This window comes from Tachyglossus aculeatus, chromosome 7, assembly GCF_015852505.1.
Source record: "Tachyglossus aculeatus isolate mTacAcu1 chromosome 7, mTacAcu1.pri, whole genome shotgun sequence".
Lineage (NCBI taxonomy): Eukaryota > Metazoa > Chordata > Mammalia > Monotremata > Tachyglossidae > Tachyglossus > Tachyglossus aculeatus.
Genome location: NC_052072.1, coordinates 54,434,139 through 54,451,348, shown reverse-complemented (window position 1 = coordinate 54,451,348; position 17,210 = coordinate 54,434,139). Strand labels below are relative to the sequence as shown.

Here is a 17,210-nt window from a genome sequence, read left to right as displayed (position 1 = left end):
AAACAAGGATTGCTTAGAGGAGTGACAGCTACTGGCAAGAGTTTGTTTTTATTTTAATAATAATAATAATAATTATGGTACTTAGTAAGTGCTTACTATGTGCCAAGCACTATTCTAAACACTGGGCTAGATACAAGTTAATCAGGTTGGACACAGTCCCTGTCCCATATGAGGCTCACACTCTTAATCCCCATTTTACAGATGAGGGAACTGAGGCCCAGAGAAGCAAAGCAACTTGCCCAAAGTCACCCAGCAGACAAGTGGTGGAGCTGGGATTAGAACCCAGGTCATTCTGATGTCCAGGCTCTATCCACTAAGCCACATACGGAGGCAGCTTGTCCTAGTCTAGACTGTAAACTCCTTGTCTGCCGGAATCGCCCCTACCAACTGTGTTGTATTTTCCCAGATGCTTACTTAGTACAATAGAGAAGTGGTGTGGCTTAATGGTAAGAGCTCAGGCTTGGGAGTCAGAGGTCATGGGTTCTAATCCCGGCTCCTTCACCTGTCATCTTTGGGCAAGTCACTTAACTTATCTTCACCTCAGTTCCCTCATCAGTAAAATGGGGATTAAGACTGTGAGCCCCACCTGATTACCTTCTATCTATCCCAGCACTTAGAACTGTGCTTGGCACATAGTAAGCGCTTAACAAATACCAACAGTATCATTATTATTATTATTATTATGCTCTGCACACAGTAAGTGCTCAATACATTTCATTGATTGATTGGAAAAAGCGTGAGGCTGGGAATCAGGATATCCTGTTTCTTGTCCCAGCTTTGCCAGGAGCCTGCCAAATGACCTTGGTAAAGACCTCTCTGGATCTCAGTGTCCTCACCTATAAAATGGGGATAGGATACTTGCTCTCCCTCCTCCAAGTCTGTGAGCTCCAGGTAGATGAACTGTTTCCGGTCATCTTTATATCTACTTCACCGCTTGGCACAGAGAGATGAATGGTGAACTCCCTCAGGAAAATCATTATGGACAGGAAGCATGTCTGCTAATTCTGTTATAGTGTACTCTCCCAAGCATTTAGTACAGTGCTCTGCACATAATAAGCACTCAAGAAATACCATTGATTGAAACAATTGACAAGCCTCAATTCTGAAGTCTCAGGACAGAGAATTGCATCAAAAAGTTGATTTTAGTGATGGTGGATGGCATGACACTCTTACCTGCCAACTTTTTTCTTGCTCAGGTACAGAGTGCAAAGAGAAAGTTGGCCTAGAATGAGGGTTTAATAAGTGCCTTAAGTAGTCTCCATTAGGCTGGAAGCTCTCTGAGGGCAGGGCAATGTTTGTTTTCTATTTTACTATCCCAAGTGCTTAGTATAGCATTAAACACTCAATAAGTACCACTGATTGAGTTGTATTTCCAGAGTATCTTGTATATACCCCAGTACTTAGCCCATAGCAGAGGCCTAATACCATAATTATTATTATACTTTGATAAGTCAAGCTCATATATGCAAATATGGTCTACTAGACCATTGTGCCTGACCTCCCAGCCACGGGTATGAGCTCTAGAGTTTGCTCCCTCCCTCTCTTTCCCCACCTCAGCTTCAGGCAACATTGCAGAAACTACTGCTTCAGGGTCCCTGCTACCTTTCTGGGCCCAGTTGATTCAGATGGAAGGGGTTGATGGCCTCGTTAAAAGAGAGCAGCATGGCCAGAGACCAAAACACCACATATCCCCAGAGACAGGGAAGAAGTCTTAAAAGCGGCAAAGACTGAGGCTGTGGAACCCACCCATAATCCACTTCACCTGAGGCCCGGTGAAGTGACTTGTCCAGCATCATACAGCAGAGCTGGGATTAGAACCCAGGTCCTTCTGACTCCTAGGCCCATGCTTCATTCACTAGGCCACGCTAATTCTTGAATTGAAGCATGTCCCTCTACTGCTCCAATTCTTGGTATCTCTCAGGACTGAGGCTCTTCTGTGGTTCTCGATGGGACATACCATCGCCTGGAGTGGAAAGAAATCTCATCTGATGTGACGATTTGGGTAGTCATTCTCCATTCACATTTGGAGATGGAACATGTTTTTTTGGCTCGAGTTTTTCCAAGGAGGCTAATTATTAGTGTCAGTGATTTTGTCCTGGCTGGGTGGGACTGAACTTCACAATTTTCTCCACAGTTCTTTCACCCTTGTTCTCTAGAGGAGTGCAAAGTCTTCACAAAGGCTACCAATTCAGATATAGGCCCATTCTCATCTCAGCCTCCAACTGAGGAATCAGAGGGCTAGAGTTCACTTCCAAGTGCCATTACCATGCCCACACAGTGTATTTGAGTATTTTGAATGTTCCAGTGTGCAGCTGAGTCTTGTAGCTCCTATTGTATATATTCAAACCTAGGGTAAAATTTGAATGAGCGTGGCTTTCTTTCTGTTTTGTTTTTTTGATTTTTTTTTTTGCCTGCCTGACTAGGCCCCACAGGCTCTGGAACTGTAGATCAGTTCAGGCCAGTCAGGACCAGCAGTTAGTCAGGACTAGCCTTTGTTCAGGGAGGTGCAGTTAAGTTATTTATTAAGTGAGTTTCACTGTGGTGGCCCATGGTGCATATCAGAAGATAAAGAAATTGAACATGATACCTGCCCCATACAGAGCTAGCAGTCCCAATACGAGCAGGCAGATGCATAAAATGCCAAGAGATTTATAAAAATAAATTACAGCTTCAACAATCCAAAGTAAATAAACTAAATAGCTAAATATGGCATTTGGAAGGGCGCGTTTTCAGTCTCCTTGCCTCTCCAGAGACTCTATATACACATACACACACCCACACACTTTTACATGCATTCAGACAACCTGAAGAAGACACCGAGTGAAATTCACTATATTAGTAGAACTTACGCTTGAGTTGGTTTTTCTTTTTTTTTTTTTTCCCAATGGTATTTGGTAAGCCCTTACTATGTGGTAGGCACTGTTCTAAGTGCTAGGGTAGATAAAAGCTAATCAGGTTGCGCACAGTCTGTGTGCCACATGGGGCTCACAGTCTTAATCCCCATTTTGCCGATGAGATAACTGAGGTTCTGGGAAGTGAAGTGACTTGCCCAAGGTCATACAGCAGATAAGTGGTGGACCTGGGATTTGAACCCATGTCTTCCTGACTTCCAGGCCCATACTTTATCCACTAGGCCACAGTGATTCTCCTTAGTATTAATGGTTTTTACTGAGTCATCCACACTCTCTCACCCAGTCCCCTTAAAGCTAACATCCTGTTTTGTGAAATGGTTAGCATATAGGCGCAGTTTGTGGCTGTGGACTCTTAAGCTCCTTGTAGGTGAGGCACAGGTCTTCCAATTCTGTTGTAATCTCCCCAGCACGTAGCATAGTGCTCTGCACTCGGTAAAAGCTCAAGAAATAGCAGCTAACAGTGCTGGCAGCTCCCAGAAGAGTAACTCCCAGAGCTCTCTCAGCAGCAACAATCAATCAGTGGTAGTTCTTGAGCACTTACTATATGCAGAGCACTGTACTAAGCACATGGGAGAATACAATGCAACAGAATTAGCAGACACACTCCCTGCCTGTAATGGGTTTACAGTCTAGAGGGGGAGATCCTGCTGTGCCCACATCCTTTCTGTGCCTTTGTCCAGTGAGCCACTGTACCAGTTGGAGTCTTCACCAGGAAACCAGCTTTGGTCTGTGGTCAAAGAACATAATTTCTCCACATGCCCTCATAGAAGCAAGTCCTGCTTTGTTTCCAGGCAATAGTCTTGTTTATAGACAGTCACAGCCCCCCAGCATTTTAACAGTCCTGAAAGCCCACTTCCTTTCTGTGTGGATCTGGCAGGAGCTAGGAAGGAGGGGTCAGACATCAGGCAAGGAGACAGCATCTCAGACAGAACCCACTCCCCATACATGCAAGGGATGGGGCTTCCATCCCCTTGTTAAAGTTGCTGCTTCTCAAAGCTTTATTAGAATTTAAATAATTCATTTTTGTGATGATTAAGAAAGTTATTGATTTCTTTAGAAGGAAATTCTGAGGAAGGGCTGCTTGCAAACAAATTCTCCATGTTATCCAAAGGAATTTGAATTTAACATTTGGTTGGAAGCCCCAGAGAACAATTTCACTGTGTGGGTCTCAAACTCTGGAGGAAAAATTAACAGATTTTTGAGCAAATATTGAAATAAATGTAGAAAATTATTTTGTACTTCCTGGAAAGCACTTAAGTCTTGGCTATCATTCTAACTGGAATGATATTTGGTACTCCTCTAAAACAATCGTAATAAAAGTATGCTTTTTCATTCAGTGTGTATAAAAATGACTCAAGTATTTGAGGCAGTATCTTGGGTAATAGACTGCAGTAAGGCTTCACTTAGCAAAGTAACCAGGAATTGCTGATGTTACCTTGGTTTTGTTTTCATGAATGCTTTTTTTTTAGTATTTATCAATAAATTGGAGTGTTTTTGAGTGAACACCCCTTTCTAGGCCTATATTTGCTGGTAATATGTTAGTACTGTAATATCCTCATATTGGAATATCTGTATTTTTTAATGTAATGGTCCTATCTTAATGGAATATCAGATAAGTGGAAAGAATAGCTATTTAACGAAAGAAAAAAGGAAGTTACTTTTATCAGTTTTACAGTGTTACCCATTTTTCAAAAACAGCTTGAGTTCACATTTCTTAAAGGAACCATAATTTCTGAAGTTTCTGTGATTTCTATTTGCTGATGTGTGCTTTTATGCTTTTTTTCCTCCCTTTCGCCCTTTCGTGTAGATCTATCAGGTTCAGAAGGTAGGCTGAGCCCTGTCATTGTTGATTTGCATGCATTCCTATTTCTCACCAAGGGCCTGATCACGTTTCAGAAATCTCTCTTTTAACTCGATACACAGCAGTTTTTATCGCTTTGTGTTTAACCCTGCTGTAGCATGTTAGCGTTTTGTTCTCCCGATTTCTCCTTTGCTCATGCTGTAAGCTTTCCTCTGCTGTTGAGGAATCCAAAATAGGCTACAACAAAAGAAGATACACAAACATGCTAAACATTATCTAATTATTTTTCTAATTTACATCTCGTGTTTGCTAGATCCTTCTAGAAAGCTTATATAAGTTGGTAGGCCAGAATTCATTTGGGTGTAGTCACAAGTCAAACTTAGGTTTTTTTTCTTTTCTGTTTTTGCTCTGCTGTACTCAGTTAAGCATCAAGATGGGCAAAGTGGATGCCATGAGCCATTTAAACTGTGTTATTTTTCTTTTTTCTCCCCCAGCATTTCATGGCATAAATATTATTTGGACTGAATGTGAAAATTCTAGTCGAAATTTACGCGATTGCATTTGGGAAAAAAAATCAACAACAGATGAAGTTTCAAAATTCAGAACACTAATAGAATAAGCATCTAAATATATTTTTACACTGAGAGATGTGTACTGAGCATTGTTATTTGGTTTTGTCCCTTTATGGTCAGCTCCCTTGACTTGAATATTTTTATAAGCACCCATTTTTTAAAAAAGAAACACACCCTGCTTCAACACTTTCTTCATTGTTTTTTGAGTATTCTCTTACCTTTACTTACTGATTTACAAAAAGTGAATTTTGCATTTGGGCCCAGAAGCCGTAATGTTGATATATTTTTAAAAGCAGAGTTTTACACAATTTAAGGGAGTTCTGAAACCCAACTTTTGGGGTTTGTAACCCAAAACCCAGCTGTGAAAATTTTGTGTTACACATCCTATCTGAAGACTAAATAAGTACATAAAGGAAGTACATAAAGGAATTTAATCTTCCTTTAAAGATTTCTTTTCATCACATCCAAAATGTTTGTGAGTCAAACTCCAGCTTTCTTATAGCAGCTTGGTCCTCTCTGCATGTCTTCCTAGCTAATCACAGTAGTGTGCACTTACTAAAACCTTGCAGTAGTATTGCTACTAGTTAAATTTGAATGGTAAACCATTGCAGTAATGTGTATGTGTACAGCCAATAGCTTTGTATAATGTCATGCAACTGTAGTTTAAAGAAATAATCCCACCTTTGGAACTCATCCATGAAACATTTGCAAAAGGATCTGGATTATCCACTGGCATTTCTAGACTGGCCAAGCATTCTAGCCACCTAAATGTTTCATTTGAGAAGTGATACTGTCACCAGGGGCTCTACTAGTCACAGAATAAATGAAGCCTGGTCACTTGGTGGCCGTTCCTGGTACCTGAGAAGAGAAGAGCGAGAAAGAGGAGTTTACTGGGGAAAATCCTGGAGATCACAGGTGCAAATGGTTGAAGGATGGGAGTAAGGAAACTTAGATTGTGATCCCATCTCTCCCTCAATCCACTCTGGGCCCTGGGCAAGTCCTTTTAATTTGCCTAGACCTAGGTTTCCCTGTCTGTAAGATGGGAATTATTTTACCAGTCCCTTTTTTCATATTCAAGGAAAATGAAAGAATTGCTAGGAGAGAGCTTTGGAATTGCTAAACAATTCAATGTGTTGTATAACTTATGCCTCAAGGAAATATAAATAACTGGCAAATTTATCGAAGTCTTTATGGATGTCGATGCCTGTTTTTTGAACTCTGGCATAAAATAAACACTAGATTTTTCCCTTGTAAAGGCATTGGTCTGTTCACCTGTTGATAATTGCTTGTTATCTCATATCCTCTGCCTGGAACAAAATGAAAATTGCTTATACTAAAGTGAAGAGAAAAAGAAGATTCTATTGAAATAAATATTTTTTATACGAGCAAGAACATTGCTTAGTACAGTCCTTGGCACATGGAAAGCTTAACAAAAACAAATAATTATTATTATCTGTGTGGTCCAACTCGTTAATTACTGGGTTAGACCAGTAGTCAAATCAACTCAATAGTCTGTTCAGTGGCATCAGGATGCTATGTTCACTTTAACTTTTGCATTGCTTCAGGTCTGAAAAAGCTTCTACCCCCAGAGCTCTTGTTAAATATGCACTTTGAAATATGGGGAAGATTGCTTTCAAAATAAGAACGTGTTCACAAACACTGACTGTCATGCAATCTTGATGGGGGAAAAACAGAACTGACCCTGCCGAAAGTCTGACTTTTTTGTAAGGTATTTGTTCAACACTTATTATGTACCAGCCACTGCTCTAGGTAGTGAAGTAGATACAAGGTAATCAGGTTGGACACAGTCTGTGTCCCACAAGGGTCTTCAGTCATTTACTAAACATTTTGATGAAGGATTTGCAAATGTTGAAAATTTTCACTTTACAAAACTTTGATTAGCAATAAGACCTGCAATGATGGAGTCTGCTTTAACTTGAATCAAAACTGAAAATGACCAAGTCATTGCATTTTCCTAGCTTGTTGAAGATGATGCTCCTCAAAATATAGGATTTGTCAGTACAATGTATTGGCTTTTAATGCTTGTGTACTTAAATTGATTAGAGTTTATCAGAAGCAAAACTTTGAGAGCAAACCTAATGTATTTAGGACTCCTTAACATTCAGCTTCTTAGTAGGCAGCGAATGTGTCTGATGTTGTATTCATTCATTCATTCAATCGTATTTATTGAGCGCTTACTGTGTGCAGAGCACTGTACTAAACGCTTGGAAAGTACAAATTGGCAACATATTGATACCCACAGACACACACCGGAAGGGGTGGGCTAATCTGGTGTATTGCATTCTCTGCTCTCCCAAGGGTTTAGTACAGTGCTTTGTACACAATCAGTGCTCAATAAATACGATTAATAATAATAGTATTAATCCAGAGTGTTTTTCCTCTTTGTGACAATCTGTAATTACCTTTGCCCTGTAAGGAAAAAAAATAAAAACATTTTAAAATGAAACATCATTAAAATTAGGTATGATAAAAACAGATACTTAAAATTGTTTTTATTTTATAGCAGCAGTTCAAATACTTTTCTGATTAGATATCCCAAACCAGATGGGGCATTCAAATTTTGCCATAGATTCTTTGATTTTTTTCCAGAGCAAATAAGGAGAGGAATAGGAGAAGCCAGATAGCCAATAGATGACTTTATTTCAGAGAATGAGGTGGCATAGGATCCCATGGTTCCAGCTTTGGCCTCCACCTAGTTGTGAAACAGTTCTCCAGAGCAATTTGAACTCCCTTTTCTCCAACTTCTCACTAATCGATACTCTTTGTTTCAAGCAAGGTGAAGTATCAGCAAGTTAATTCCCAATATTCAAGGCTTGTTCTTTGTGCCTTCCTTAGTACACAATTTGTGAATGCCAAATTGCCATTTCTCTGGGGGTTTAAAATGTGAGAACTACCAATGATATCCTGGAATCAGGTGGTGATTGAACCATTCCTTCCTTTCTTTCCAAAGAATGTCCTGTGCTCCCAAAACACAGGACTAGATCTTGGCCCATAGTTGTTTTTGAGCAGACTTTTGTTTCTTCAAGTAGTTTACTTTGCTGGCATGCTCAGCTCTGCAGAGGGTAGATTAAAAGGTTCTCAGTTGTCCAGCTTTCTGCTTTTCCATGGTATGCTGATTTAATCCTTGGCAAATTTATGTGGTTCACTGTATGGCTGGTAGCGCATTTGCAATGCATGTCAAAGCAGTCCACTCTGCAAGACTCTTACCTAATTGTCTTTCCTTCTATCTATAGAAATATTATGGGCTGGATACAAAGTGGGGCGACATCGAGCAGTGGATGGTAGGCCGTGAGCAAAAGATATATTAAAATTAAAAGGTTTATAGTGTCGGCTTCTAATTTGAACAATGGCACACTGACAGCGTTTTAAAAGGATTGTTCTGCTCTGACACCTGAGGGTTTAGATGCAAGATTTGTTCTTTTGGTTTTCTTCATGTAGAATACTTGTTGTATAGGATGGACAGTCACAGAATCCCTTTAAAGCAAAAATACCAACTTTGGTGACCTTAAAATAATGGAATAATTTGCCATTATGGGCAGGGAGCGTTTCTGCTAATTCTGTAACTTTCTTTTACTCTCCCAGGTGTTTAGTACAGTGCTTTGCACATAGTAAGCGTTCAATAAATACCATTGATTTATTCATATGTCTGATTTGTTTGAAAACAATGAGATATAACTTCATTGTAGAAAGTGAATCACCTTTTCCTGTCGGGGACAGAGTACAGTAGGAAAGATTGAAGAATCATCAACACAAATGCTTTGCTATTCTTTTAAATACCTTATTTTACTTGGATGGGCTTGAGAGTTTAAGCAGGCCTATCCTGTCAGGGTCAGAAAATATTGCTTGGCTATTGATCTGAGCTGTTTTCTAATGGAAAGAAATCCATCCATGCCTGTTCTGAAACAATATTTCTCAGCTTGATGTTTGACTTAATGTCTCAATAAAATGTAGTTTAAGAAATCTAGAAGTGTCACTGGAAAAGTGTTAGAGAAATGGGCCTGAAGAGTTAATTTTTTGTGTCTGAAAAGTGATTACCGAATAACATTGAAATATTTAAATAGCATTACTTCTGTCTCTTGATCTTCCATTCTTCCTGCAGAAGGTTTATTTAGTTTAAATATGCTTAGTCTGGTTTGGGGATGTCATTCTGGTGAGGGCTGGATTTGGGCCTTGTTATCCAGAGATCCTGAGTTTAACCAGTCTAGTTAGCATATTGGATGGATTTCACTAATTAACGTGTTAACCCACAAAAAATCTTTCAAATGTTTGCCTTTTCCCAGGATCCAAATGGGAATCACAGTAGGTTCTATCATTTGATCAAGGAGAGCAAGGCCAAAACTCCATGTAAATTCATCACTCTCTGACCTGAAAGTTTCATAACCAGACAGTGATATCTTCTCATGGTCATAGAGCAAGCACTATCAGGAGTCCAAACTAAGTCTCCCAGAGTTGAAAGGAAGAAAGCTAGATGTATAACATAAAGGTTCACGGACCTAACAGTTTCTACGATTTAAGTGTGAGGGTTCTGATAATTAGTCTATTCTATATCATAATAAACATTCCATGCTTAACAACCATTTAATAAACCAAAATAGAGTTCCATTATAATTGTTTCAGTTAACTGAGTTTCCTTGAGATGTAGCATAAATCTGTCTTTTGTTAATCACACCACTGTCCTCCTATGAAACATAGCAGGATAATTTACCAGTTGATAAACATGGCATGGAAGGAATGTGGTCTGTTTCTGTTGGGAAGAAGTCTGTATTTCAGGGACTCTTACATCAGTTCTGATATCTGAATAAAAGTTAATGATAGTCCTGAAGGGTAAACAGAGTTGATTTAGGGCATTCTAACTGAGATGGTATCATCTGGCTTAAACCAAATTATAAACCCTACAGTAATTAAGTGTTCCCACATCCTCTTCAGTATTATAAACAATATGAAGTACAGGTATTTTAGAGCACTTTTGCTCCTGTGTATTCAGGAAAGGACACGTTTAAGTTGCCTCATTTAATGTCTGCAATATACATGCCACAATAGAAAAGTGATTTGACATGTAAAGCAGAAATGTTTGTTGCAATGGGAGCAAGTATTAATAAACTATAGGAATTAAAGTATCGCTTTCTCATAAAAGTAGTAGTTTTACCTGAATATTTGAGTAAAGCTTGTCTTCATCCTCCTAAAATATTTAGCTTGCTTTTTTTCAAAGCACTTTTTATGTATCTGCTCTTTCAACCTTGTACTATTATTTTCCTCTGCTGCTTCGGTAGGAAGACAGTGAGCGTTATTCTCGTAGATCCAGAAGAAATACATCGGTTAGTATTGTCTTCATTCTTTATTCAGGCCTTTCACCGAATTCCAGTGTTACTGCTTTGGGGACCGCTTTTAATGATTTTCATAAAAGGTAATCAGTAATAGTGATGTTGAGAGGCAGGTATAGTCGAGATAGGTATTGGGAAAGTCGCCATCAGTAATTGGATAACATCTTGGGAATTTTTTTCTTTCATCATGTTGGGCCATTTTGCCTTTTCCTCTAATCCAAAAGGTATTTTTAACATAAGTGGTGAGTCTGATTCTTCCATCTGTGGAGCAGAAAACAGGGTCTCAAAAGCCATGGATGGAGTGTCTATCAACTTCACAGATTTGGTGGAATAGCTCCCATTGTGTGGCTCCTCATGCCTGGGTAAAGGCATGTTTTTCTATGGCTACTGCTTGAAGAAGAGGCAAAACCAAAGAAGGGACCAATGGTCACTCTGCTGTAGCTCTGCCCAGCTTCCTGACAGTACCGGTCCTTCTACAAGCTGGGCTATGAGCTGAAAACTTTACTTGGCCACTGCATAGCTGCCATTACTGACACAGCAGCCGAGGTGTGGGAATGAGTGTTTCCTCAAGAGTGGCCAGAGAAAATCAAGCCCCTCTTAGCAGAACGGAAGAGATGAGCTGTGTGGGTGGGAAGACTCAATGCTCCTATCTGTATGTGATCAGATATTGTGTCAGTGTCATTTCCAGGAATTTAGTCTCTTATATTTTGGGGGCATTAATTTTCGCACATTATTGGTTTCATTTCATGTTTTTCTTCTCATCCTTTCTTTTCAATAGGCTTCTGATGAAGATGAACGCATGTCAGTGGGTAGTCGTGGAAGCCTGAGGGTTAGTAACCAGAATGATAAAGTTTGCATGGTTGTTGGAAAAAAAAAAGTTAAGATCATCCTTCACCTTGTAGTGGTGTTTTCCACTTTGGGTTAAACAAGCAAACATGAAACCTCAAGAATTGTTTCCCTAAATTTCCAAAATCCCTGAAGAGTTTTTGGAAGGCCTGGTCTTAAAGACACTGCCCAGCCACCCAGACGGCCTTTGAAATCTCTTGGTACTGCATCCTGTGTTCCCTAGAGAGAATGCAGTGGCAAACTATCTTGAATCCAGATGTCATTTTCCCGAATTTTATCTGGAATTCTTCCTGCGCAGGTCACAACCTTGAGCCTGAAATGGATATTTTAGATCCTCCTCCTGATGGAATCTTGGGCTATTGGCAAGCAAGAGATGATGGGTTCCAATTCTGACCAGGACCCTCTTTGACCACTCTTCTACTACCTCCCTCACCCCTTCCAAATATGGTCAACGTAGGCTCTGACATACTCATTAGGTTAAAAGTTAGCTATAGAGTTTAACTAGACATTTTCAATTATGACCACATTTGGCTACATGCTGGCTATGTAGTTATAATATTTTCAAGAACACTGTTTTCCCTTGAATTAAATCTACTATTGCATTTGCATACATTGCCAAACAACCAACTAAACAAATCTCTTAGAATATTGAAGTGCCAGCCTTGCCAGAACATTTTCCTAATACGTCCCAAGCTTCCATTTGTGCACATACCTATGATGAAAACCAGCTATGTTGATTTTATGGATTGGGTCTGCATAAATTCTTTGTGAGTGTACTATTTAAGCACAGGCATTTTCATAGCATTAATGTGATTATTGAAGGCATCCTGCAAATTAATGGCTGCTGAATTCCTTTCTTGAAAAGTGCTAGACACAATTTGGGAAAAGGGGGAAAAAATTCTGCCAGATGATATCAATTGCTTTTGTAACTTCATACCTAGGTAATAAGTACAGTGTCTGACATTTTGTGAAAAGCATATCATGTTAAATATTCTGTAATGCTTTAGGATTCAAAGAGTCTTACACCAGTGTCCAACTAAACTGAAGTATTGGCAGGAGCAGAGAAGCTGGGCGAAATCTCTTGTTCTGCTTGAATGCCTTCTTGAGCACTTGTAGCACACAACAAATAGCCTTGTCTTAACATTTCCGTATCTTCCACAAAACCCAATTGCCACAGGGCTACTTGAGGCCTACTAGACCAAAATGCCCCAGCCTTGTGGTGACTCTTGGCACTCCGGTACCCAGACCATTGATGTGGGGGATGGGCTTGGTGGAGCTTGTCTCAAATAACAGGTGTACCTGGTGAATTGTCAAATAGCAAATCATTACTGGGCTAGGGAAAGATTTCCATGTCTTCTACTGTGTTCATTTTGTGTTCTCCTTTGTTGAAGTGCATTTTTTCCTCTAAATCTATATATCCATACCTAAAAGTGGCTCCAATATGATCTCTGAGAAATTAAAAACAAACTAGCCCCCACCTAATATTTCTATTAGCGAGGGAACATACTCAAAGTAAAAAGTGGTTCCTGATGAGAGGAATTGTGAAGATCATTGTAAAAGTGCTTGATAGACTTAATTTTTTGTTACTAAAGGCTGAAAACTACTTGTTATGCATGGGTGAGATATCTTTGGTCTGGTCTTTTAAAAATCAAACTACTCAGCCAGCCCTGAGTGTAACTGCATTTTCATGCCCTACAAAAGGGTAATTACTCTATCAAATTAGGGAAAATTATTAATTTTTATCCATATACCTTAAACTGCTAAACTGATTTATACTGTTGCTCCTTATACATTCAACTGTAAAGCTGATGTCTTTAACAGCTAACATTCCTTTAAAGTGGATTTTAGTCTTTTCTCTCCAGTAAGCAATTAAACATTTAAGGTTGGAATCCACTGTAAAGAAAGCAAGCAAACAAAAAAACAAACCAGATTACCTTGTTGCCCTTGATCCTAGTGATAACCAGGTGAAGTGAGTGGTTTGGAAAAAATTTAAAAATCAGGTCTCAAAATGGGATTCTCATCCCACCCAAGAAGCTAAGTTGGTCTGATAGACTCCAGAGAGTGCCTCCTTTACAACCCGGTTTCAAAGGTATGCACCCACCAGAGGCTGCTCAATGAGTGATGAAGCTGAACTTTTGAAAATTCTTTGAGTTTCACTTTTATACTATTGGTACACGGTAGATTGCTTACACAGTAGATTGCTTCCTTAAATGAGAAAAATCTAATGGAATTGGCAAATTGTGTAGTTACTGAGAACCTCTTATTTGCAAAGCAGTCTACTAAGCACTTGAGAGCTCAATAAAAGTAAGACTTGGCCCAAACCCTCCTAAAAAATATCTAAAGGGGGATTTCTTTGTGTTTATGCCTAATATTGCAGCAAGGATGGAATCTTAATGGGGCGGGGGAAGACATGGCGGGAGGAATAGGGATAGGAGATTCAGGCTGTCTGACTCTTGTTTTCAAATTTTTTGATTTACAATACTGCTTGTAGGCTATTGCATGTGGAACTCTTTATTTCAAGGTACCCAGTTTTAGATTTACATTGGTCAATTTTGGTTCAAGTACAGGCACTGCTAACAGGCTTGTGGATAAGGAATTTTATATGTGGCCTTTCAGTGCATTGCTCTAATATTGGTAATGTCCATTGTTGTACTTTTGTGTGACTTGTTCATTTTTCCTTCTGACAGTCAGACTTGGAGTATCCCAGTTCCTTCCAAGGGGTGAGAGTGGCTATGTGAATATCACAGTTTGAAACAAGTAGTTTTTTTTTAAAAAAAATTAACACTTCTAATCTATGGTATTCTTTTAGAAAGCCTCTTTTGGCTGTTGGTGAGACAAGGGGGTGTCTGTTACTCATGGGACCAGTTCCATTCTCAAAGAGCAGAGATTAAATCCTCCCTTCTTCCTAACAAATGTCTTTAATCATCAGGTTTTGGGGTTTACTAAAGCAATTGATGGTAAACTTTGCTCTGCCACTAAAACTTTTATAGCCAATCACATGAGAGGACTTTAACAACCATAAAACCCAGATAAGCAGCGTGGCTCAGTAGAAAGAGCACGGGCTTTGGAGTCAGAGGTCATGGGTTCAAATCCCTGCTCTGCCACTTGTCAGCTGTGCGACTTTGGGCAAGTCACTTAACTTCTCTGGGCCTCAGTTCCTTCATCTGTAAAATGGGGATGAAGACTCTGAGTCCCACGTGGGAAAACCTGATTACCTTGTATCTACCCCAGCGCTTAGAACAGTGCCTTGCACATAGTAAGCGCTTAACAAATACCAACATTATTATTATTATAACATTCTTAATTAGTTCCTTGGAAATTAAATAAAGCCAAAGAGTGCTGAATGAAAATATAGCTTTCTAAAGCAAATAATTTAAAGTGTATTAATTCATTCCCAAGACTGAAAAAAGACCCAAGCATTTTAAAATGTGATTATAAAGCACAATGAATATAATTACATGATGAAATAATATTATGAATAAATACAAATAATAGATTTTAAATTTGAATTTGATTTTTGTTTTGTTTCACATCCCATTCAGCAAAAAGGCATCTTGATTGAGCATACTAGTGCTAAAAAGCTCTCCCTTTGTCTCTCCAAGTAGATCTGCCATTATCTCATGCTACATTGCAATATACTTTAATAATGGCAATAATTAGTAATTGTGGTATTACAGAACTGTGCCTAGTGCTGGGGTAGATACAAGATAATCAGGTCAGACACAGTCCATGTCCCACAAGGGGCTCACAGTCTTAATTCCCCATTTTACAGATGAGGGAACCAAGGCATGGAGAAGTTCAGTGACTTACCCGAAGTCATGCAGCACACATGTGGCCGAGCCAGGATTAGAGCCCAGTTCCTCTGACTCCCAAGCCACTAGGCCATGCTGCTTCCCTAATCACTCTATTCAAATCAGCCAAATACTTCAAAGATTGAGGAGGAGAGGAAGGGAAATATTTAAACCAAAGTAAATTTTACATTTAAGTGGAAATGAGAGACCACTTAAGTGTCTGTATTAAAATTCAATAGCTCTATAAGTGAAAGAACAATTTTTTCTTTCAGAGGCTAGCTGTATTCAGGACTCTCAACCAGACATCTTTTATTAATGTTAGATTTGATATAAAAATTTAGGCCACATTTATTTATTCTCTTTGTTCCATTGACTTGCCAGTTTATAGTTTGACAGAGGAGGTAATCTGAATATAAATATGTTGGGAAGACTTCCAGTTCATATTAATAGCCTATTGCTATGCTGTTGAGGTTTGTTGGTGCTTGGCTTTCAAGATAGCTCTAATCTTCAAGATTCAGCACTAATTGCGAAAGGTTGCTCGTTTTGAATATCCTGTGTAACGTATTACCTAATCCAGTTCTGAAGTCTGAGAGCGTTTTAAGTGCACATGACATAATGCGTCAGATTTGTCATAATTTATGCAAAATTGACTAATTGTGTTCTGCACCAAAAACCGGTATGCTATAACAGAAGGTCATGCTGTTTAACTTTGGGGAAGTCAGAATCAGGATTCCTGTTGAAGCCAGTTCTGTGTATTCCTGAATATTTCCTAATGGCTTTTGGTTAGATTTTTTAATTCCAATCCATAATAATGATGATGGTACTTGTTCACTTACTCTGTGCCAAGCACTGTACTAAGCACTGGGGTAGATACAAAGTAATCGGGACACACACAGCCCCTGCCCCACCCAGGGCTCACTAAGTAGGAGGGAGTAAAATTTAATCCGCATTTTATAGATGAGGACACAGAGACATAGAGAAGTTAAATAGCATGCCCAAGGTCACACAGCAGACAAGGGGCAGACCTGGAATTAGAACCCAGTTCTACTTTTTCAACTAGTTCCCTGCTTCCATGTGGCAAAATAAACTGATTGATTTGAGAATGCCACATTTCATGACATGCCTTGTATAAATACTTTTTCAAAGATGATAAAGAATTCTAAAGGGATATTGTTTGCCAATTTCCTCATAAATTATTTACTCTCCTCTTTGGTAATAGAGCTGTGCTTCTGACTACACTCACAAATACCAGGTCTTTTACATCTCCCCATATATTTCCCATTAAGATAAGCCACTCTTTAGGAAGTTGCCTGGGGGAAAAGTTTTTCTAATATTATTAATGATTGACCTATGCATGGCTGTGTCAAAAGGAATAGTCTGGTACATTAAAACACTGCAGCATGAAAAGAAAGAGCAGTCAACCTAGAAGTCATTTACATTTGAATTATAATTATTTTAATAGCCAATACTTAAGTCTTCTTAATCCCTTTTCACAAACTGGTTCCTTGGGCCTTTGGTTTTTAAATTGTTTATTCTTTGCCGCCTGTAAAGTCATGCCCCCTTTCTGTGTCAGAGCTTATATTCATGTGTGTCTTTGCATGGTAGACCTGAGAGAAGAGGTGATGGACAGAGGAGTTAATTTAGCTTTGCCATCTCTTTCTTTTGCGCTCTTGATCCCCAACTACAGGCTGAATTAGAGATTGAGAAGACCAAAAGGAAGAACTCCAAAGCAGTATGTATTTAGAAACTTGCAATGATTGACACCACCTTTTTTGATTCTCTTTATTTTGTGAGCCATGTTTTTCCAGAAATTATTCCGAATTCTTTTTTTAAATTTTATTTCCTGAAGAGATAATAAAGAAAAGTGTAAGGCATAAAATGGTATGAGAAAGGAACTCTAGCCTCAACTTAATCTCTCCATGCAGAGATGAAGGGGAAGAGATCAT

The 17,210-nt window shown here is 39.1% G+C and overlaps 1 protein-coding gene across 20 annotated transcripts in view; it reads left to right on the top strand.

Annotated features, from left to right (window-relative positions):
* Positions 1-17,210, top strand: part of LRRFIP1 (LRR binding FLII interacting protein 1) — a 197,281-nt gene that overhangs the window by 118,129 nt on the left and 61,942 nt on the right. For 9 of the 20 annotated variants that reach the window (XM_038748978.1, XM_038748962.1, XM_038748961.1 and 6 more), the window contains exons 3-8: positions 4,720-4,737; positions 8,540-8,587; positions 10,577-10,621; positions 11,406-11,456; positions 14,161-14,193; positions 16,952-16,996. The exons of 4 other annotated variants lie outside the window; for them this stretch is intronic. In XM_038748978.1, coding sequence (XP_038604906.1) covers positions 4,720-4,737; positions 8,540-8,587; positions 10,577-10,621; positions 11,406-11,456; positions 14,161-14,193; positions 16,952-16,996 — 240 coding nt within the window. The remainder of the gene's footprint in view (positions 1-4,719; positions 4,738-8,539; positions 8,588-10,576; positions 10,622-11,405; positions 11,457-14,160; positions 14,194-16,951; positions 16,997-17,210) is intronic. 7 more of the 20 variants (XM_038748969.1, XM_038748976.1, XM_038748975.1 and 4 more) reach the window with 3 other exon arrangements.